Source organism: Netta rufina, assembly GCF_964035555.1.
Source record: "Netta rufina genome assembly, chromosome: 3".
NCBI lineage: Eukaryota > Metazoa > Chordata > Aves > Anseriformes > Anatidae > Netta > Netta rufina.
Window position 1 is genome coordinate 83,213,509 of NC_140125.1, and position 24,876 is coordinate 83,238,384.

At 38.0% G+C, this 24,876-nt stretch overlaps 1 protein-coding gene across 3 annotated transcripts in view; it reads left to right on the forward strand.

Annotated features, from left to right (window-relative positions):
* Nucleotides 1–4,121: 4,121 nt before the first annotated feature.
* Nucleotides 4,122–24,876, forward strand: part of AKAP7 (A-kinase anchoring protein 7) — an 87,229-nt gene continuing 66,474 nt past the window's right edge. For all 3 annotated transcript variants that reach the window (XR_014618312.1, XM_084284688.1, XM_084284687.1), the window contains exons 1-5: nt 4,122–4,325; nt 6,360–6,515; nt 7,491–7,636; nt 12,097–12,233; nt 17,394–17,554. Coding sequence is in view for 2 of the 3 variants with exons in the window: in XM_084284688.1 (XP_084140814.1) it covers nt 4,172–4,325; nt 6,360–6,515; nt 7,491–7,636; nt 12,097–12,233; nt 17,394–17,554 (754 nt within the window). In the remaining variant the exon portion in view is untranslated. The remainder of the gene's footprint in view (nt 4,326–6,359; nt 6,516–7,490; nt 7,637–12,096; nt 12,234–17,393; nt 17,555–24,876) is intronic.

Consider the following 24,876-nt stretch of genomic DNA (forward strand, 5'->3'; position numbering starts at 1 on the left):
GTTGTAAAGCAATTTTGTATAAAACTAAAGCCATAAAGCACGGCTACTTTCAGAAATTTACTACAGCAAGACAATCTGGCTGAAGGAGTTCAGGCTAGAAATTACACCCAAATAGTAACGCCCAGTGCAGGGTCATAGTTAGCAGAAAATGTCAAGGGCTGTATTAGTGCAGAAGTGCATCCAGACGCTTTTGCCAAAATCATCTGTCCTCGATGCAGGATTTTACGTTTGTCCTTGTTTGCTTCAGGAAGCACCTGCTGTCCCACTTCTCTCGCCGGCTGAGGTCCCCCCAGGTGTTGGTCTGTCTGTGTGCCAGCACTGCAAGCACGCTGCTCTCTCAGGCAGGCAGGGACAGCCTCTGCTGCTGCCCTGTCCTGCATGCGCTCTCCCACCATCCACTGCTACCTCTCTGCTGGTGCATCTGGAACACTGTCTTCTAGCTGAGGTTTCCATCCTTCAGTAACCTAGCTTAAAGTCCTCCTTACGAGGCTGGCAAGCCTGTTGGCAAAGATGTCCATGCCCCAGTTTGTTAGGTGAATCCTCTCTCTGCCCAACAGTATCCTCAAAGAGAGTCCTGTCATCATAAAAGCCCAGAGGATCCTGGAAAGGTCTGAAACGACATGTTGGCATTAATAGCACATGGGTGTCTGGGCTGATCTTTAGCCAGTGTCTCTCACAACGGGTCAAAATCCAGAGGGTAGCAAGTGAGTAATCGCTGCTCTGCACAATGAGTTCATTTTTCAGCTGATTCCCTTTTGTGTTCCCTCCTGCTGCAATGTACACGAACTCCCGTGTCAACAGATCATGCTAGTATCCCTACATGTTAATACTCTCCACATTAATATCCATATTCACATTAGATGTCAATCCAATGTAGTTTCTATTTGTTAAGTACAACTGATGGCATCTTTGTACTCTTTTTCCTTGTATACCATTTCTTGTAGAAGCCCGAGCCTATTCGCTTTTTGATCTTTGCATTAGATTACTTTAACCCTGTCTCTTTTTGTCTACCTTTCATTTAGTAGTATCTGTAGTTTTGCAACACATGCTTTTCATTGTTCCTGTAGTAAGTCTCTTATTACTATCAGATCATGGTCTATGTTTCTTCACTTGTGAGAAAACAAGTTGTTCTATCAGCAGTGGCCGTAATGAAGGCTTGTTTCATATCAGTTATGTCCTCCCTTCTTATCACAATAATCCAAGCTTCCCCTATAGTCTCCATGCCCTCCCATTACAATACCGTCAACTCCCTCCCACATCCTACACAATATCCCAATATCCTCTTTCAATATTTAGGCCTCCCTGTAGCATGTCCCGTTTCTGCTCCTTTACTTCCTAACCTCCCACAAGTGAGCCATGTCCTGAATTGTCACAGCTCCCCCATATCTCTTGCTTGACTAAGATAAGAGATAATATGTGTCGATAGTATGTGCTGTGACCTATCATTTAATGAGCTGACCAGTATTCATGGCCAGCTGCCACCATTTCATGGGAAAGCATGAAAAAACACAGCACTGTTTCTTCATTCCCTCCTTTGAGAGCTACATGAATCTCTCTTTTCCCCCAAACCACTCATCTTCAGGAAAGGCGTGGGAATATCGTACCTCCTACTTTGTACTAAATTTGACTGAAATTAGGTGATGGACTAAGAGGCAGTCAGGTGAGAGGCTAACAGGCGTGGGAAGGGTGGTTGTATAGGCAAATCCATTTGTAGAGCTGCCTGTTCTTCCTCTTTCTGTTAATGCCACTCAGCTGTCATTACGTGAGAGCTCTGATTTTTTTTTTTTTTCTCTTCAAAGGGATAACTGTACCACTGAGAGGTTAATCAGAAACTCTACGAAAGACAAGGCCACAGGAAACTGATAATGCTTTGGCATTAGCCCAAACCTAAGTATTAACAAAAACAAAAACCAAAAACCAACCAACCAACCAACCAAACAAACAAAAAACAAAAACAAATAAACAGAAAAAAAAAACACACATTGGCTTGCTTCAGACAGGCACCAGGTCAGTGACCACTACGTAACTTGCACAGTATTTGGGCAGGCAGGAAGATCAGAACTTCTCAGCCTTCTAGTCCTCAGCTGAACATTCTGCTTCCAACCACTTTTAGGACTTAAAGGGTCAATTTGTGATATCAGCTAATCTTATCAGATCCAGCTAATGCATTTTTAATTTCTTACTTCCCCTTATCCTGTATATTCAGGCACCTCATGAACCTAAAGAATATATCCATGTATCAGTACTAGGCTAGTGGCATTGGTTACATACAATTTTAGGTCTACCAAAAATGTAAAAATGTGTTGCACTTTCAAGTGTTATAGAGACCATTAAATGCTCACTTATCTAGTATTACATTAGACTCCCCTGTCCACTGTACAAACAGAAATATTCCTTCTAGAGTTTGGTTGCTGAAGATTTCAGCAAAACATCTCACGAATTGACTGGGAACAATTTCAGGTTCAAAACTGTGTTTTACATTGCATTTTTACAGACACTTAATAACAATAGATTTTCTCCCAGTATTTCATCATTAACTCCATGGAATCAAACCTTTAAGTATATATATATATATATTTAACAATGATAACCAGCTAGGAAGAGATGACCACTTATATAGTTAGCCTCCTAACGATAGCTGATATTTAGCTTGAAACACATACAGTGAGAAAAACTGCCAGCAGTCTTATCCTAAAGCTCCTCTGTGATTCCACCAAACTTGGATTTCTGTGTTGCATCCACTCTTTGGTTTCCACAGGCCCCATGAAAACAGTGTGAAAGACATTGAGGGCAAACACAGCATGAGATGGGTCAAAAAGGTTGTAAAGTATTTCCAAACAAACTTTATCTCCCAGAAAGGGAAGGCACAGACAAGCCAAATACAGAAACTCATTTAATTTTCCCTAGTCTCTCAGGTTTGAACATCCAGAATGCATGCAGCTTTGCAGCTTCCTCCCTAATGCAGGCGCCTTTTTTTTTTTTTTTTTTCTCTTTTTTTCCCCTCCAATCCTACTCCCTTTAAAAGCGAAAGTAAGAATTTGTATATATGGATAAACAATCAGCTCCTTCAGATCTGGTCTATATGCACAGGCTGATCCGCAAAAACAGAAGGCGAGATTTGGCTTGGCTTCGCCCACAGAATGTAGTGACAGCGTTTGGCTTCCAAAGGGCACAAAGTCTTTATTTAAGCAGGAAAATAGTGTCTTGCATTCCTCGCCTCGGAGAAACAGCCTCTCGTGTACACCCAAGAGGTTGATTCCCAATAGGAGATTGTACAGCCACAGTAGAAGCATTATTGCCAATGGGAAGGGTGGGCCAGAGCTACGTTAGGAGACTGGGTGACTGCATAAAGAATGGATGTTTCAAGGAAGATGATGTTTTTCCCTGGACCGCAGCTAAAAGGATGAAAACTAGAGCTTTGGGTGGTATAAAATTTCTCTGGTGGTCCCAAGATACAAATGATTATTTTGAGGAGTCTGAGGAGTAGTCAGCTCCAAGCACTCCCGTGGAGTTACAGGCGTCCTGTTTAGCTGAGAATTGTTGGTAAAACAGAGTGAAAACAACAAATGGACATAACATACATGAGATGTATGTCATGAGATACGTAACATATATGGGATGTACGTGACATACATGGGATGTACATGACATACATGTATATGGGATGTAGGTGACATATATGAGATGTACGTGGCATATATGGGATGTACATGACATACATGTATATGGGATGTACGTGACATATATGAGGTGTGTGGAATATATGAGATGTATGTGGTATATATGAGATGTATGTAATATATACGAGATATACACAACAACCAATGTACATCTCGTATCAGGACACGCTATCTGGATGCCTTCACTGCGTACAGGGCAGCTGGACAACAGCACACCACAGAGTTCAAGCTGCAGGCAGACCATAGGGCAGAACACACACTCAAAACTCGAGCGGAGAACCCTCCGCCCCCTCAACACCGCCATGAGGGCCACCCCCTGGGCGGGACAGCGTCGAGAGCGGGAGCACCGCCATGGCGGCCCACCCCGCCCCTCCCGCCATGCCGCACGCGGGGCTCCGTGCGCGGGGCACGCCGGGGGCTGTAGTCCCGGGGCAGCGCCGTGCCCCGTGCTCCGTGCCCCGGCCGTCCCGCAGCGGGGCTCCCCGCCGGGCATGCAGCGGCTGCTGCGCCGCCTGCTCCCCGCGCTGCGCCCCGCGCCGCGGCCCCGCGCCCTGCTCGCCCCGCCGCGGCCCATGGCGCTGCTCCCGGCGGCGGCAGCGGCGGGCGGCGGGGGCACCCCCGGCGGGTCCCCCCCCCGGGAGCACGGTGAGGAGGCGGCCGGAGGGGGAGGGAGGGAGGGAGGGAGGGAGGCGGCCGGACTGGGCTGGGCTGGGCTGGGGTCGGCACCCCGGCGCCGTCCCTGTAACGGGACCGGGGGGCTCCCGGGCAGCTCCGGGCCTGATCCTCCCCCGGGCTCCGGGGTGCGGGTGGGAAGTAATGAAACGTGCCTTAGGGCGCCCCGCTGGGCGTGCTTCCCTGTACGAGCTAGGGGGATCTTCCTTGTCCTTATCGCTGTTTCCTGCTGGAACAGATGGCTCGTGAAGATCAGGAACCACTTAAAGACACATATAGGATCATGCAGGTTCCTGCTCGTTTATAAAACCCAGGCGATGTCATTAAACTTGCAATTAAAAAAGAGTTTCTCCTGCAGTAGCGTGGTGATCAAGGCGCTCCTACTTCTTGGGTTGCCTAGGTCTCAGATGACCTGCATTAAGTCAGGAATCCCTAAAAGTTCTGTTTTCACCTTGTTTTAGAGACCGGAACACACTTCTCGGACTCTGTTGCTGCTGTCTTCAGCGTGTTGTGCCAGGGATCTTGATAACTTCTCTGCCCTGGTTGTCAGTTTCATGGATTTTTGTCTTTTCCTTCAGTTCGTGATCTCTTTGAAGGATAATACGTTGTTTTCTGTGTGCTGGTGGATCACCAGCAATAACCTCTGTTGTGTACACTTTATATGTTAAGTAATAAATTTATGATTGCTTTAACATCTCTTTGTGGCACATAGTTTGTAGTGTCTACAGGGGGTACAAACAACCAGTCTAAATAGCTTGCTTCTTTTTACTCAGCCTCTGGCACAAAGTTAGGTGTCAGATCACAACCACGGAGTGATTTATGCCTCCCTACTTCAGGCTGGAGTGAATTAGCATTGAACCAACTTGTTCTTTTACTTATCATCCCTAGCATAGAGTGATACACGCACACAAAAAAACAAAACCCACTCTATAGGGCTCTAATAGCCCAGGCTGGGTCTGTACCATTGATTTTACACAGATAGTGCAGCTTTGCAGGGCACAAGAAAATAATACACACTTCTGCTGCCAAATTTCCCCCTTGGGCCAGATTTGGGCTATCTGCACTGGTCACAAGAGGAGCTTTGAAAGCGTGTTGTCTGTAGTAATGAGCTGTCCTGGGATAAACTGCAATTCTGACATAAGGCTTCTTCCACTACAGTAATCCCATTGTGGACTTGTCCCAGAAGAATATTGCTGGATGTTTGGTTACGTGCACATTTTCTGTTGCTAGAGGAGATTTTGATTTTTATCTTCTTACGGTATAGCTTAGTACGCAGCTATTAGCATTTACTGATGAAGAAATATGAAACAAGTATAGGGAAATGACTGTGCATAATTAGTACTCTTGGGGGGAAAAAGGCCTTTTTGAAAACTTTTTAGTGGAGTTCCTTCTGTCATTGTGGTATTTCTCTGAGATTCATGTTTATACATGCAAGATGAATTTAGATTTGTAGTGATTCCTTCTTAAATGTCATTAGTTTCTAGAACAGGTTGAAATTGTTGCTGTCTATAACATGTTAATGCTGTGTGGGAGATGCAGGAATAGAATAATCATCTCATTCTTGCATGATGTAGTCAGCTGAGAGTTCTTTGTTTTATGTGGAACTGTAGGATTCCCTTTGTGCTCCTCCATGCCTTATTTGCAGTGTGTTTACACTGCAGGTCATTTGCCAGTGTTCATCTGCATTCAATTTCATATGCCATTGCTGTTATCTAGAGTGAACTTCACATGATACGTAAAGGCTTACTGTTTTATACTTGGTCATAACTGTCCTCTTTGCACATAATTGCATTTACTCAGTACTGAACAAGAACAAGTTACTAAACGTAGAAAGCTAAATTCACTTTTTATGCTATTCCACATCGAGTGTTGAAGTCCTTTTGCTGATATGTTGACAAGGAAATGCTGGTAAATAGAGAAATTTATAAATTTTATATTGCTTGTGTATAATGCCACTTGGCTGTTTGTATTGAAAACTCAGACCCAGTGTCTTAAAATATATTACAGATGGGCTGGAAAATGTACAGGAAAAGAAGAAAATCTTTGCCGAGATTAAAAAAGCAACACAACAGAGAAAAAAGCCATGTCCATCTGCTGAATCAGTAGACTCTCTGATGGCAGAAATGCCGTTTGCCAACACAGATATTGAAGATGAATTTGCTCGTAAGTAAATCTAAACAGAAATTGTGTTTCTGTTCCACATGTGTTTCTTGGTTCTGCCTGTTGGAGCTCATGGGTGGGCTCTGTGCAAGGGGTGGTAGAGCTCCTGCAAGCAGTATCAAGCCTGGTGTATCCGTTGTTGGTAGGCAATCCTGTAGGTACATGAGCGTATTAAAAATGTACTATTTTATGATCTGTTTCAAGATTTAGTTGCAGAATAAAGACATCTTGTATGTCTATTTGCATTACTACATATGAACTTTTCAATTGATGGCTTCCAGCTGATGGTTGGAAGAGCTGTCTTGCAACGCCTGTGTTCTCAGCACATGGCTATAAATAAGTGCACCTGTCAGCGGACAGTGCATGACTGCAGTCTGGTCAGCTTGTGGATGTGTATACCTCCATGTGGTGGGAGAGGGTCTGCAAAGTCTTGAGGAAGTAAGCTGGGAGGGAAGTGATTTATGGTACAGAGAGAACTGAGGACATGCGCTTTTCTTCCTGTTGGAAGGAGCCTTCGGGAAAGGAGCCAGACAGTAGGTCTTGTTTGGATTAAATTTTCTTCTGGGCAGGGTTCGTTCTATGAACTATAGGTTGGCCAGTCCTAGTCTACTGCAATCTTTTCCTTTAATAATCCTGTGTATTACCTGGTTTTGAAGTCATGTCCATTTTCATGTGTGGAGAGTTGCAGGCCAAGTCCATTGCAGTGAGCTGACAAAACATGGGAGTAGCTTGGAAGCTGTGTTAGCAGTTGATGAGCCCTGCTTGGATATACAGGCTTTTATTTCAAGTATGGTATTCCACCTGGGTGACTGTGTTAATTCAAGTTGGAGTAGGATCCCAATCAGACAGTTCAGTGCACGGGCAGATCAGATGCTTCAGTCAGTTGACTGAAGGCAGCTCCTGTAGGCATGATATTATTTGTATCTTTGTTCCGATTTGTCCGTATGCTGATCTTTTTAATTCTTTTTTTCTTTTCAGTGCATGCCACCTCCGAAGTAAATAAGGAAAAGAAAAGAAAGAGGACTACTGGAAAGGAAATTCCAGAAGGCAGTGAGAGAAATAAGAAAAAGAAAAAACAGTATCAGCCAAATTATTTCATTTCTATTCCAATTACTAATCCAGAGGTGATGTTCTTTATGATAGTAATTTGGTATAACCAGAATTACTTCAACAGCTACATGTGTTTGTAAGAAGAGAGGTTTATATTTATCTTTTTATTCAGTTGTATGGGTTTCATACTGTTTTAATTGAAGCTGGCTTAAATTTCCCCTTTGCACTTTTCCAGTATTACATATTTGGTGTTTCATTTAGAATAAGGAAAAGAGACATTTCATTTAATAGGGAAAAACTCTGCATTATTTTTAGCTCTCCTTATAGGTAAGAATTTAAATTTGGATCTGTTGTTGTTTTAACAAGGCATTTTGTAGTTTAAAAAGTTTCCAGTAAAATAGATGATCTTATTTAAAATTCAAACAAGCTGTTGTTTTAGTGACAAGCTGTTCAAATGGATTCAAGAAGTGCAGTGGACTTTTAAAGAACATGTATTTTCCTATAGTTGGCATATGTTGTCTCATTTAACCTAACAGTGAACAAAGATGATGTTTTTATGTGCTGTGGGATGTGTCTGATACAGCTTTGGTATTGAGTTTCTTCAGCAAGGAAAGTAGGTGTATTATGTTTAAAAAGTTAAAAACAACAGTTTACCACCATTTCCAATTTTAGATTTATATTTTAATATCAGAAGCTATATCTTTCAGGTGACCTTTAACTCATTCTACATCTGTAGTGTTTTCAGAGAAAGTCAAAGATTGAGATAATCTGAAATTAAAAAGATACAATATAGATTTGAAAGTTACGATGCAGTCTTCGATGCTTCAAAAAGCACTGTGTGAAGAAGAGATTGCAGAGGCTCTATTCTTCGTCTTCAGAATAGATCAGGAATAGCCTGACACAAATATCTTTTATGCCATCTTGGTCTGAAGTGGCTTTTCTTTCTGTCTCTTCCATGATTTAACAGCAACAATTAATGCAAAGGTTACATAATCTGATCTTTGAGAATTGCTGCTCACAATTGTTATGTTGAATTGGTGGCTGAGTAGAAAAAATCTTAACTAAACATCCACTTTTATATGCCCTGTATTGTTTACAAAGGTAAAGAAACAACTCTAAATCTCAGAGCATTTTAGAAATTCCAAGACTTTGCTAAAAAGTTTTGTTTATACTTGCCTCAGATGTAGAGTTGTTATGAAAGTAGAAAATACACGTTGGAATTTGTATAGGCAACATTAGCCAAAACGTAGACTTAAGACACCTGGCTTCTTGATAGCCAGAGGGGATCTGGTAATTACTAGTAGCATTTCAGTTAGGAAGGAGGGGTCTTTCCTTTGTGAGGATCTAATTTTACTCCGGTGAATTGTTTTAGGCGTTAGTACTCTTTCTTCATGTTTTATATAGGCTTTTAGGCTTTACACAGAGAAACATTTTGTAGTAAGGAATATTTCTGGAACATTTAATGAACTGTTCCTGTTGAAAATTAAACATTTTCCTTGCTTTCATTTTAATCATGTTCCAAATCTTCAGAAGTAAAATGAGGTATTCCATTAATTTGGGATTTATATTTAATGTTTTATTAGTTCTGTAAGAATACTTGAATGTTATCACTTGGCAGGTTAGTCTTTCGGGCTCTTCCAGTCTTGATTATAATTTCAATTAATCTGTTAAATCTTTAAAGCTCACAGTAATCACTTCCCAGTAGTGTTCTTGCAGTAAGCAGAATCGTTATTTTATTACTCTTCAGAATAACATATCCCAGGGAATGGGAGAGGATACCTTGAAATTACTATTTGAGTCCTTATTTAGGGGGAAATTTTATAAATAATCTGAGAGGAGAATTATTGAGTATGATCTGCCCTCAGCCGTTTCTTTTTGGAAATGGATATGGAAGTTAGGAAATCTCAGATTAGATGAAGTTGTTGTCAGCATGACAGCAGTTGAAATTTAACATAAAATTTCATAAGGCAATGTAAATAGCAAGTAAAAACAATATAAAGTTTTCATTCATGCATGGGCTATAACTAGATATTACTGAGATTCAGGAAGAGTCCTGGCTAGCTTGATTAAAATTCAGTGCTCTCAGCTGTTAAATGCACATTCGATTTACCGAAGAGAACAGCATCAGTCTGAAGTAGTGGCAGCATGGCTAAGCTCTAGCTGTTGTGTTAAATTTTGATCACATGAGTTCTGGGAAAACACACTAAAAATAAATTGCTGAATTCACAAAAATGGATTTGAAAAGTTCTTTTATCCCTTCTCTCTGTACAACCTCAACATCTATCATACAGAATGTTGTTGCTCCAGCCAGAGAACACGATCACTCGTCCTTCTATTTTGCTGTTATCAAGAAGGCAGCACATTTCTCTGCTGGGTTCAACAACAGCTTGTCTCTGGACCTGCTAACTGTCCATCTTTGGAATTAATCTTCTTCCAAAGGTGCGTTATTCATTAGGTTTTAACCTGTCAGAGGTACTAATTTTCTACGGTGTTTTGTGGAATTTGTGGTGGTGAAAAGAGAGCTTTGAAAGAATGTGCGTGTGTTACAGGCTGCAGTGTGAGTATGGCAATTACCTGCTCTTTGAGATCTGACAGATGATGAATAAAAATATGCATATTTTTTAGGCAGTCAACCCCTGATAACTGAAAATCAGCCACAGCATGTGTTCTTTCTTGCCTGAGCTAAAACTGAGCTATAGGAGGGACTTGGGGGTAGTGCAGGGAGTTTAGGAAATGAGTAGGAAGGGATTTGGAAGTACTACTGAAGGGAACTGTATGGGCGAGGGAAAGTGGAGTGTTGGCTGAATAACTGAATGCTGAGTAGCGCTGATCTTTTTCTGAGCAAGGATATGGTTTTATCACTGTGATAACACAGCTCCAAACCTGTCTAATGTATTCTGAAGGGCGTGTATGCTTACACGTATCTTTTTTTTTTCTTTGCCAGCTCTCAGGTACGAATTAAATTTAGAAAGACTAGTCAAAAATAGTTGAAAATGGAACGAAACTGTAATTGTTATGATAGAGCATTTCATTTTTTTTTAATTTACTGGGGTAACTGCATTTGCTTTAGTTTATAAACTTAAATAATTATGCAGTCGATACACTGTAGCTATCAGGGATTGTGTTTACCAGTTTCTTGTGTAAACACGGATTATGTTTCTCCTGCATCTGAGACTACGATAGAAGCATCACATATTTATGATAAGTTCTGACTATGAAGGAAATGGTCTTATATTATAACAAGAGTTATAATCAGAGTGCTGGTGCAATTTTCTTCATGTGTCTCACACTACTAAAGACATGTCTGAGTTGTAGATGCCATATTACTTCTGGCAAGTGAGTTTCATTTCCTTCTCTCCACCCTTCCTGGAGTTGGTCCTCTTCAGCTATAACTAGTTTTTATTTATATGGTGCTTTACCTTAAATAAATAAATAAAGTGGTACTAGATATATTAGGTAAAACTCCTGCATGGCAAACCTCATCATAAGGACGTGGGTCACAGAAGTACTGACCACTCCCATTATAGTGTACTTTTTATGGAAATTTGTGTGTTAATTATCATCAGCAGAGTAACTAAATTGTAGCTTTTTATTTTAGCCTAACAGCTACTCAGCGTGTTATAAAAATTAATATATACAGTATATTCATTAAGCATTCACCAATGGGTTTCAAATAAAAATCAGATTCAAGTTTTCTACGTGCTTCTTTTAGACTATATACCCCAAAGCTAATTTGTCTGTAATATCTTTGCTTATCATCATTTAGAAATAACTCATTTTGTCATGTGGTCAAGGTTACTGGATTTGATTTAATTTCTACTAATATACTCAAGCGTTCTTGAAGTTTTTTTAAAAAAATTACTATAATACAAGTATTATAACTGCAGGCACAGTAAGCAAGTTGAATACAATTTGTAAAGCATATATAACTATACAAATAAATTTAATTGAAGAAAAATGTGAACCAAACACTTTTATAGAAAAAGACTGGTGGTGTTAGAACTGTATTACAGAGATTAATTAAAACGTTTGAAGAGATTATATAAATTATACAATCTTTTGGACAGTATAATCAGAATTGTAAATCTCCACAAATAGCTTACTGACTATTTGCCTGTTCCTTTTTTGCCTGATACTGTAAAGGCCCCTTTATCTTTTCAGACACTTGTCTGCACATAGCAGTATACATGTTTAGCAGACAGTAGAGAAGCTCCCTAAAGAAGCCTCTGATCTGGACTACTGGCAGTGTAAAATTGGATGATTTTAATCTGTTCCGGGAATTTATCATTTTATGGAACCTAGCTCCTGTTAAGATGTGATGGGAAGTGTCCTGCTACTTGTTAATCACTGCATTTGTACCCACTATGAGTTTACTCAGGCCAATTAGCACAGCTTTATCAGAGGATAAAACTTCCTTCTGCTAGGATGATTTCTACATAAACATTTGACTTCAGTTTGTGCGCTTTTGTGTTCACTTGCATTATGGGATGCAGTAATTGCTAACTGCTGTTTCTGTGCCTGTCTGTCTTTCCAGATTACTGACGGTATTCGGGCCGTCCAAGATGCAATAATACAAAAGGATCATAGGCTTTCCAAAGCAATGGTTCGCTGTGCCTCACTGCACGTCACCATGTTGGTGATGCATTTATCTGGAGAAGAAGAAATTGGCATGTAGGTATTTTGGTGTTAAATGTATAAAAGTAGTTTTGTTGGAGGAGTTAATAAAAAGACTAGGAGGGGTAACTGATGCTTGTTTTTTGTCATCCCTAAATTACTAGGGTTACTGAGCATTTAATTCATGTCTTAAGCTGCTAATCTTAATATCAGCCATTTTCCTAATTTATGGTATGTCATAAATTCTGCACAAAGTACTCTTTTTGCTTCCTTACATTTTTCATAACTGTGTGCTGAACTTGCATGCACAAATCTCATGTTTGCTAAAGTAGTTATTTCAAAACAATGTTTTGTTGTAGGGGATGTTGAGCAGATCAACAGAGAAGCTTTCAGAATTTTGTAGCTCAGCAGATACTATAGGCCAAATTAGTAACTTTCACTGAAAGACTTCAATGAAATAAGCCTTAGCTGCAAGGTAATGCCTCATGCAGTTGGCTTTTAATGCCTCTAAATGAATTTATTATACTCAAACTATAAGTACATTTTTAAAACAGAGTTCATTAGGCCTTATCAAAAGTATAATTTTTATATTGCTTCAGTGAAATAGCTGAGTTTTTGCTCATATAAAAGTTCTAACAGTCATGGAAAGGGCTATGTGTTACGTGATGATACCATGTATAAGTGTCAAATGTGACTATTTGCTTTATAAAAAGTGCAGTTCTTGGATGGCTTTTACTGTCTATCACATGCTGTATAGCTCTCTGACAAGCCTACTTTAAAGTACAAGTTCCATGGTTAATATGAAGAAATTCAGACTTTTAAGTCCATACAGCTATCATTTATGAACCTTTAGAATAATAGTTTGTGTGTCTAGCTGTACGTTTGACTTGAAAACATCCTTTGTGTTTCATAGTCCTACTTCACACAGACTTTCCTGGCAGTTGCTATTGAGATGCGGTGCCCAGTAGCCTACATATGTCATGTCTCTCTGTATGTGTACGTTGTAATTGCAGGATGGAGATGACAAACACTTGGGTACCTGTAACAGTGTTAATTAAAATACTGATAAATGGCCTGCTGGCGTTATACAGACATCTGGGAATCCTCCATTGCTTATGTATCAATTTTGAAGAGAATTAGTAATGAATCAAAAGTCCTTATATTGTAGTTTTGTGAAAGAAAAACGTTACTTATTCATCTACCCAAGATGAGTTATTTCAGGGGACTTCCATGATCTATATATTGTAGTCGTTTTCTCTGCAGTATTAGAAGACATGCAGTCCATATACTGAATTACATAGATCAAATAATGAACAAGTACAGTGAGACATTGCTTGCGTTTTGGTCACACAGTTACAAAATGATGTATATAATAAGTGTGTGCATTGAATCATTTTTCCCCCAGAAGGTTTTGCTATTGAAGTACAGGTTGCTCATAGGAAAGCCAGAATCCAAGGCGGAATGTGAGAACAATTAGTAGAAGGTATTTTGGCTGAAAACATTTATCACACCTAAAAATAATGATATCAATGTATCTAAATCAATTGCCCAGCTTGTTTTTCACACGTTTCCCTGAATGTTGTAATATTGAATCCTTGAGGGATCTATGCTGTCACCTCTTCTGTGAGGTTACAAATCTGTTGGCTTCTTCCTCCAACACTGCTCTGAAGGGAGACACAGACAGCCGGGAGCAGGGAATCGAAACGAGAGGAAAGGATTCTAGATTTGCTGGGCTCCCTCTCCTCTCCACGTTCTTTTGTCTCCTAGAGTTGGCACACAAGCTTCCTCCTTCTCTGGTTGATGAGTGAACTTTGGTAGCCCCTGAAAATCGTAGAGAACAATCACCAACTGTGTGAGCACTTTTTTTTTTTTTAAGGGTTTTAAGTATGAACTTCTGAAGAAGGCAGTATGAGAGGATACCTCAAAGGCAAGTATGCCTCCTCATGACTGGAGTCATGAATTCTGTATCAAAATGAATATTGCCAAGTTCAGTATTCTCAGCAACATCCTTTGCAGCTCTCTCTGTTCAGCTGCCACCTGGGCACTTACTTATGGAGTTCTTCTCTGCCTCTCCCAGCAGAACTCCACAGTCCAGGCATGCAGGAGCTGTCTTCTAGTCAGCAGCAGCTTCCCCAGGGATTCACCCCTTTCCTGGCCAGGTGCCTACTACAGGTGTCTAGCTCAGCTATCCTCAGGTATTCTAGGTTGCATTTCTATTATATGGAATTCTTATTTTTCTCATAACTGATGTTTTCTGCTTAATATTCTGTAAGTACTTGAAGAGTTAAAACTTGAATTTTCTTTTCCTTGCATCACCAATTTTCGATACTACATTAATGGAATTAAATCAAGATCCAGACTAGCAGAAGAACCTGTGAGTAATTTCAGATGACAGTAGTCTCTCAAACAAAGGGCAACTAGTGAACTCGATGTCTAAGAGTTCACAGATCCAAAAGTTTGGATGTGTTAAGTTACTTAGATATCTACAGTTTTTCTACTCTATATGCACAATAGTACTTCTGTCTGTATAGAAAAGAAATGAGTTGAACGCTATTTGAAGTCCAAACACATGATAAGAATGTTCTAAACATAATACTCAGTTCAGCACAAAGCTCTTTGTATGATGTTTTAGTACATACAGCTTTTGCCTTGGAAATAGAAGATCTGCATTTTAGGTTTCTCCTTCTAAGGGAATCCAGACCTACAATTTGCATGGGAATTTTCTAACTCATGGGCTGTAGTCTAGCCTTCATGAGGACACGTTACAACTGTTTTTATAAGACTGTATGAAATCAAGAATGTGAGGTTTAAAATAACATAAAGAAAACAAGCAAAAAAGAGTCATGACAGCACTCCCTTCAAGCAAAGCAGTTGTAGTCCATGCTAACAGCATGTCTTTTATCTATTTACTTTAATGTCAAATGCATTCGTAGCATACTTGGGATCTGGTATTGGAAATTAGGATACCAGCCTTCACAGTAAGTGCCTTTATTAACAGACTATAGCTTAAAGTTCCTTTTGTAACTTGTCAAAGACTGTGAATCTAACCTTTTTATTATAAATATGAAAGCTATTGAATTCTAAACTAACAGTTCAGAAATTCCTGAAAAGAATTACACCAAACAAATGCTATAATGTTTACATTAGAACAGTATAGAAAACGAGAAGCACTGCTTCTGTAACCCTTGTTTGTATACACTGAGAACATACTGCCTTTTTTATTATTATTTTTCCAGTTTGGAGCAAAATGCATGTAAGCTCTTTTGTTATGTTTGTGGGGTAGTTGCACTGAGTGTAATTACTGTTTGGCATTGTAAGTACTATTTGGTATGGAATAAGAAGAAAATACCACTGTTGTGTTCATTGCTGTTGAATTCAGCGGAAACGTTTGTCCTTTGTGCTTTATTCTTACAAAGCAATCGTCAGTTGTTATAAAATGATAGATGGAAAAGAAAAATACAAAATATTCTCAATAGAGATGACAGCAATTTAAAAAAAATAATTTAGTGTATTTAAAGATTATTAAAAAAAAAAAAGTAGAACTAAATCTTTAGCGACAGCAGTGCTAAACTGAAAACACACTGCTCTGTTTGAGTTGACCTTTCATAGACCTCATCAACTGGAATTGGGCTGGTCAGTGAGTTCTGCAGCACACCCTACAGTATGGAAATACAAGTCTGTATTCAGTTGGGGACCAGAGCTTTCCATGGCTGTCTGTGTACCAGTTCTCAGATGTAAAAAGTCCGGAGAGGGATTTTAGGGCATGATTTAGTACTTAAAAGCCCACTGAAGTCTTTGATACTGTTTATTAGTAATATCTGTATCTGTTTTGGAATGATTTTCAGGTTCGTGTCAGTAAATAAATACAGAAACAATAATCTGTGAAATAATCTGACAGGTATAATCAGTATTAGATGGTGTTTTTAAAAAGCCTTGAAGTATAGCAGACATGGAAGGCATTCAGAACAATCTTGTCTTAAGGTGATGAAGGTGGCAGAGATAATGCTTAAAAATAAATACCTTTGCCAAGGAACAAGTAATAGCATTGTTGCTGAAAGTGATCATACAGGAGCTAAAATACTTCCAGTTTGTAGCTTAAAGTCATAATAAAAAACTCAGGAGAACTATATCAATCAGAGATGCTTTCTTAATCTGGTCTTGATTTCAATTAACTGTATGGTTCCCATCCAGACTCTGTCTTGTTAAACATAATGGAAAAGTGAGTAGAGCTGTTTGTATGTGTACAGGCTTAAAAAATAGATTTCAGAAATCATGGTGATAGCTTTCATCCAGTTACTGTAGAGAGAATAAAATAAACTCTTGAGATTTTTTTAACCTTTTACTGCCATCTAGCGTTGATAAAGTCAACATTGGTTTAGTGAGCAGTTTAAATTTAGTTTTCACTGAGTAGAACTAAAAACTTGGAGCATGCAAGAGATTTTTAGAAGACACTAAGAATATATATATATATACATTTTTTTTCTCATGAATCATTTCAAAACAAGTACATGTACTTAATGGGGCTAATTAAAATGATTATTAACAGGTTACCAGGCTTGCTACAGTTTCTTAAATTACATGTAGATTATATGTGCGCACTACTTCTCCCTTAAAGAAAGTAAGCATTAATTTAGTATGTCTTTTCCTGATAGCTCTCAATGAGCTTAATAGTAATTTACATCTAATTACATCTAATTTTATCATTATATATATATATATACATTACATATAAAATGTCACTAACTTCTGTTTACAGTAATAAGTAATATTCTGTAGCAGGTTTGAATGAAGCAGCATCTTAGAGTGTCCCATTGCAATGTCAGGAGAAGAACAAAAGTAGGCTACTTTCAGAATGGAAAACCCAAATGCTTCTGAATTAGAGTCTTACTTAAATGGGATGCACAGAGTAATAGAAATATTGTCATCTTATTATCTAGTCACGTTGAGAATTGAGATAAATTCTTTCAAGGAATTGTACCTGCTGCTAAGTCTGCCTTGTAGTTTCCATGTTTTTACAGCAGGGCATATGAACCAGTTTACCATTATAAAATGATGAGAACGGTACTGACTGCATTGATAGGGAGTAGTGCAAAAGTACCTGAGTAGCTAATAAATTAATACTAACAGAGCTTTCTGAGACTTATGTATAGAAGGATTAATAGAAATGTAAACATTAATATTTGACTTTCACACAGGTGTTTTCTTTCTTCTTGACAGAGCAGTTGATGCTCTTTCAGACAGCAAGGATTTTGTAGAAGATCTCCTAAAAGGAAAAACTGTGGACTTGTCTTTTCAAGGAATTGATCATTTCAAAAATGAAGTTGGATTTGTGAAGTTGACAGAAAATGATCATACAGCTGTACTTACAGAAATAGCAGGTAAAAAAAAGTTATTTCTTACACATTGTGAAGACAGGCTCAGAGAGCTGGGGTTGCTCAGCCTAAAGATGAAGAGGCCCAGGGGAGACATTACAGTGGCTTTCCAGTGCTTAAAGGGGGCCTACAGGAGGGACTCTTTGTCAGGGAGTGTAATGGGAGGACAAGGAGTAATGTCTTTAAACTAAAAAGGATAGATTTAGATTAGATATTAGGAAGAAATCCTTTACTCTGAGGGTGGTACGAAATGTGAGAACAGGTCATCCAGAGAAGCTGTGGCTGCCCCATCCCTGGAAGTGCTCAAGGCCAGGCTGGATGGGGCTTTGGGCAACCTGGTCTAGTGGAAGGTGTCCCTGCCCATGGGAGGGGGATGAGAACTGAGTGGTCTTTAAGGTCCCTTCCAACCCAAGCCAGTCTGTGATTCTATGATTCTGTGATGTATTTGCACCACCTGCATGTGCACTAACTCTCAGTTCTGTCTTAGCAGTGGAGCTAAGGCTGCTTCATTTGCCAGTCAGGTAAAATACATCCAAAATATAGTTCTCAAGTCAGTAGGAATATATAAATTAAAAGGCATATAAATATCAGCTGAGTAACAGTAGAAAGTATTTAGATCAAACCAAGGTACAGTGGAGTTTTTTTTATCTGTTTACAAGGCTGTACTTAAATTATGTTGTTTACAGATATTAAAGAAAAATTATCAGTAAACAGTACTGTCTGTAATTCACCAGTGTCCTTTAAAACTATTCCAGTAATTCCAGCTATTCTTTGAAAAGACTCTTTAAAAGAGTTTTTCAGTATTGATGAATCATCTTTTGTGTTCTGTGGAATGTGAGGTCACACCATTTTTTAATAGTGCAATAACCCATATCAGGCATTTTGCGGAACAGCAAAGACTACTGTTGTCACGCTACATCTTGTGCAGTCCAGTACAGAGAAAAAAATGGAGAAAGTCTTCGTTAATACAGTGCTTTATCTAGCAGTTCACTAGGTTAATTTCTGAAGTGCATTTCCATAATGTTTAGTATTTTTTAACTTACATTTTGAAGAGACGTTGAAGAGAAGAGTGTGAGAGAGCTTTCCAGCTTACTAAATAAATTGCTTGTGTTGTTATTGGGCGATGCCTTCTTACTTTAAGCAATGTTTGATAGAGAAGTATTTTTAATATTTATTATAGTAGGAATTGAGCACTACTTACAGTTCCAGAGAGGCTTTGGTTGTCAAATAATACCATAATTATTTTAGGGATTTAATGTACCAAGTATTTTTTCAGTCATTTGGAAGATGCGCTTCCTCATCCTTGTCTTTGAGTTTGTCTTTACCTTTCTTTTAAAGGTGATTACTGTGTGTATGCTGCTTTATGAACAGTGAGAGTTCACGTATAAGCTGAGTTCCCTTTCAGTACTTCTTATGAAAGGAGATGAATGGTTTCTGTTAGTCACTGACTTTTGATTTTAAGGAATTTATAGTGAATTATTAATAATTCTAAAATAACTGAAGTTGCTGGACTCAGCTAAACATCTTCTGGCTACAGGAAACAAAGACATTGTTCTAAGTGATTTACTATATATTATAGTATATAGTAAATCACTTAGATTATATACTTAGTATATAGTTAAACAGATTTTTATCAGAATATTTGGTAAAAGATGAGGTCAGATTTCAACTTCAACATTGAAAATTTTTCAGATTTTCAATGTTGAAGGTCCTTCGCAGTGGATGAACTCATGGTACAGTCAAATTCAGCAAACAAGCAAACCTATGTTTTCTTAGTAAAGTATAACTGTCAGTACTCATTGGTGAACTTTCTTTGCTTATATTAGAACTACAGCTGTATCTTACTGTTTTCATTTAACATTGCTCTTTAGTAAAAATGTTTCTTATTTCAGTGCTTACTTTTGACAACTGAATGGAGTGTTTCTTGCCTTAGGACTGTCTTTTAGTTTGTTGACCTATGTAATGATGTATGTTTCATTCAGATTTAATTCTGAAACAGGGTAAGGAGCTGAACATTACCAGAAGAAAATGGTAAAATGAAATGGCTGAAAGTGTTAAATGGATATGACTTATCATATTCTTTCCTAACACTTCTTTACTGGCTGTCAGAACTGTAACTTCTCAATTGCTGCCGATTCCAGAATCTCTTTTGATGCTTTCATGGAAGTGCTAGTATTATTTCATAACAGGTAGCCTATATTTTGTGAAAGCAAATTCAGCTTTATGTTGATACTGAAGCCAGGAAAAAGTTTTCAGGTTTATAATCACTGGATATCAAAGATTATACAAGTTTCAAAAGTTTTCAAAAAGCTTTCAAAAGTTAGCTTAGTTGCATGTTAAATTAGTGGAAAGACCAGTTTTAAAGAAGACCTCCAGGGGTGTTGACTGAACCACTTCCCTGGGCAAAGGGAAACATCCCCATAGGTTCTGCTGAGACTTGAACTCAGATCACTGGATTCAAAGTCCAGAGTGCTGCCCATTACACCACAGAACCAAATCTGTGGCCAAGAGTAATTTTGATCCTGTAGCTCACAAGACTGTAACTGCTGTTTGTCATTTACTACTGTGTAGCCAGGCGAGGATAAGCAATTTAATTGATAAGTGAAGGCACCCCACACAGAGTACTTTGCAGGAAAGGGCTTGTTACTTCAAGGTAGTGCAATTTAGAATAGTAAATAATATGAAATAAAGGAATCTCTGTGAACTTTTCAAAACTGATGAGGCAAATGGGAGTCATTAGGGTCCCCCCATCTCCCAAATGTATCACACATATAGTTCCTTTAGCATAATGATGCACTTAGAGGGCTAATTACAGCACATTTACTTTGCAAGCAGTTTTTACAAAGCATTAGCAGACAGTCCTCTAGTGGCCAAAACTCCTACTATGGGTAGTGTATTTTGGAAAAGATGATGGAATTATAACAGTGTTGATCTGAGTGTTTTTAAAATCCTGCAAAATTTAAATAATGATGTATACATTTTTTTCCATCACATCCACAAGTTAGGAAAAAAGTAAAAATGCCATTGGAAATTAGGATCTTCTTGTGGTCAGTGGAGGATAGATGTATTATAAAAAAGGTATTTTTCAATTTTGCACTTCCAATAGTAACCAACTAGGTATGATAAGAAGGGAAATGCATTATAATCATCCTTCCTCTGCCTTTAGATGAGCCATTAGACGTGAATGAAATGAAATCAGATGCTATGGGCAGAGTTCAGGGAATTTTAGGCTGGCAGATTGTGATTGTCTAAAATATTATCCCTATTACTATGGAGAATCAGAGAGCAAGGTAGAGACATAGTAGAAGCTGAATGAGAAGTCTGTGTCTTGTTACACATAGAATTTTCCTGAGCTGGAAAAAAGGCAATCCTGGTTTGTGGGTTCTTCGTCTGTTACATTTCATGGTTGAGTTTTGTAGCACTTACACAATATAGTAGAACTACTTACTGTCAGAAAAGAGCTTAATGAACTTTCCCTAACATTTACAGCAAACAGTAATTTTGTATTGACATTGTTGTAACAAAACAATAGGCTTACATATGAGGCAAATCACAAAGCATCTAATAATGTAATGAACCCACTTTTCTTACTGTCCAGCGTTTTCTGGTTGACTATACAGACACTAAGCATACAGCTACTAAAAAAAAAAGTATGAATTCACAATTGTGCTAAATAACTGTTTTTTGAAAAAAAGACTAAATTCCTTGAGGCACAGTGACATTTTACATGATCCTTCACAAGCAGCAAGAATTGTCTTGCCTTTAAAAAAAAATAAAAATAAGAATTGTGGAACTTTCAAAATATAGTAACACACCATATGGAGGCTAGAGCTGAGGTATCCTTTTTTTGGCTGCCAGGAAGAGTTTTTAGTACTTGCACAGAAAGTTGCAAGTACAGTAAATGAAATTATTATTTGTCTCCATTTAACATTATGGTTTTGTAGATGGCATGAAAGGAAAATATCAATGGTTTTCTTTCAAATCTAAGGAACCAGAGATCTGATGGTACAATTTCACATACTTATGAAAGAATTTCTAATGTATCATTTTTATAACACTTTGAAGATAAGTTGGTGGAGTTTTAAAAATTCTGGTAAGCTTTAATTCTCTTTCTACTTGGAAGCTCTTACTTTAGTGAATGTTCATTTGTTCATTCAGCTTCATGCTGCACATAGTATATGACTTTTTTGTATGAATTGTCTTATCACAGTGTGAGTGCTCTGCTTCTCTCTTTCTGAAGTGGAAACACCTTGGAAACACCTAACACAGCCTTTCTTTATGACTACGGAAAATCTGAATTTTCTTGTCATTTTTCTCCTGGACGTGATTATACAGCTTATAGAGGGCTTTAAGAAGCATAAATCCACGTTTGATTCTGTGATATACCAGCTTCAATTTTTCTCCTCCTGTATTAGTTCCTCTTTTGTTGTCTTCTCTGTATGTTTTTCATGCCACTTTTCTTAGCTTGGCCTTCTTTTGAACCATCATTTCTAGACATCACACTTTCTGCTTTAGACTCTAATCTTAGAACCATTGTCTCCCCCATCTCCCTTTGTTATTAAAAATCTCATTTCCTAACCTTCATACAGCAGTTTACAATTACTTAAATATTTTTTCTCTTTTTTAGCATTTTTATCTACTTGTGGCATGCATTTTGTTTGATCTGGATTGATTCTTGGGCTCACCTGTGTGAGCTTTTATGTACAAGTGATAAAATTGTGCTCTACTATCAAAAACTGTGCTCTGTTGTACTCTTGCATGTTTTTGAGTTCAGAATGTCCAGAACACAATGTCTTGAATTAAATCTGAGTATGTTCCGCGTATTTTCTGAGTTTGTGTTTAGCTGGAATTTTGTGATCTTGGTGTTGTTTTTCAAGTCTTTGCGATGCTTTCAAGATCTGAAATATAAAGAGAAATCCTGACACAGCTTATTGACAGAATTTATAATGGGAATGTTTTTTCTTTGATGTTTTTCTACAATTTCTTGGCTTTGATTTCTTTTGTTTGAGCATGGCCTATTTTTGGAATATGCTCTTTCCCTCTCTAATACACTCAATGTATTCCAGTCATAGTTGTTGACCTTTGGCTCATATCATAGCCATTGAAAGGAGTGGATGAGTATTTTTTTTATTATTTTAACTTCTGGGACTGATATTACCCTTTGCTGGTTTGGATATATTGGATGCTTCATCTAACAGGTTGCACAGGTCCAGCAATGGAGTTTTTTAATTCTTATGTTGTCAGCAAAATGAGTCCAATAAAAATGATCGCATATTTCATCTACAGTTGTTTTCCTTGTATATTAGAGATTATATTTTGGTGCACTGCTCTGCTTGTAGTACTTGTAGTACTTTCTGGACTGTACTTAAAATAATAAATACATTCTAATGTAAAGAAGCACATCAGCAAAAATGTACCACTTAGTTTGTTTTTTGTAATACATTTCATGTATTCTGTCAAAAATATGCCTAGCATTCCTGCTTTGTGGTTGTATCCCGAGTACGTGATTTTATGGGCACAGCTGCCAGAGACAATATCAGAAACTCTTTGCTGCTGGGCTGCTGATACCAGGATCTGTATGACGAGTGCTGCTCACAGCCTACTGCTGTGATGCTATACGTGTATGTATGTTTGACGTAAACTAATTGTTGAAAATTTATTCTCTCTTCTAGTACAGCTTGTCTGTGATACAACTGGTGTCCCTGGAAAACTGTAGTTTTAAAACTGAAGCTTACAGAAATTAAAAAATATACAATATTGCTTGTAGGTTATTAATCATTTTGTTGTTGTCTGTGGAGCAGTAAAGAGAGATTGCTCCTGTAGTTGGTTTGATTTTTGGGAAGAACTAATTTTAGTTTATTACAGAATCACTGTTCTGCAACTTCAAAGTTATATATAGCTTCTCTTGCACTCTAAAGTGAATTCTGACTTAACCTGTTATTTTGTCTTCTGTGAAGATGTTGAAAGAAAAATATTGGTACAAGAGAAAATGTATTAAGTTCAAATCAGCTTTCTGTAAGATACCACTTAGTTCCATAAATTACATGGAAATTTATCATATCCAGACATTATCAGTATCAAAATATTATAATGATAAGTGCATGTCTGGTAGTACCAATGTAAATGCAAGTTTGCCAGAGACAAAAATTAAGGAAAAACAGGGTTAATATGGATCTTCTGTTGTAATTTGCTATTTATTCCTTAGCATTTATTCCATTATTTTATTCCATATATATATAGCATTTATTCCATTATTCCATATACCATTAACAGCATCCTGTAATTATCTACCAGAAATAACACAATTAGTTCTAAAGTGTTAAGTCAGAAGTTTGAGAAGTATTATCATCAATTTTTGTCCAAGACTTCATAGAAATCCTGAGCTAAAAGCTACGCATACAGTGATTTAATAAATAATTTCTTGTGCTTTTCTACACCATGGAATATTTGAAATACTAAGTGAATTTGAGAAATATAACAAATTCTTCAGCTTAAATTTTCATTTTTATAATTACATTAAAAATGCTCTTTGAAGCTGATAAAGTGAGTAGGTGAATCCCGTTTCCTTTTTTTAACCATAGGCTTTGCAGTGTTGGTTATATGAATGAACGATGGAGTTTATGCTCTGACCATTAGAGGGAGCCTGCATTCCACGAACAAGTTACTCTTCTGTTTATGTGGATAACCATTTCGTTTGCTTTTGATCCCTTTTTTTTAGTAAATATTGATTTGTTGGATTAAATATTTTAATTAGAATTACAGAAGGAAGACAAGTAGTCACTTCCTCTAACTTTTCTAAAACTGACATTTACTCTAATCTCTCTAAATTGGTTTTCTTAACAGTTGCTACTAGAGGGAGAAATGGAGAGCAAGTCACACTGCCTATCAGTTGCTTTAAATACATTACAGCTTTACGCAAGCGTAAGTTGGCATTGCCACCATACCAAAGCAGCCTTTATCCCTGTTGTGCTGGGGATTTCTGCCACCACACAGCGAATTCAGATGTGGTTAAATTAACCATTTGTCCTTTGCCAGGTAATTTTAACCTATTTGGTTCCCCACTGCAGTTTACTGAAGAGGTGCATGACTGTCAGCACAAAGAACAGGAGTGGTGGCTGGCATGGGGCTAGAGAGAAGCAGCCTGTTTTGGCAAGGATGGGGGTTTATGCACTTCTTTAAAGATTATGTAACCGCAATATTTAGCATCTGTTTTAGGGTGAGACCCTAGAGAAATAGTTTAATTTGGTTAATTTGGTTCACTTCAGTTCCAGATGGCTGAAGCTAAGATAAATGAATTTTGCTTCTTGTCAGTTACTCTTAAGTCATGT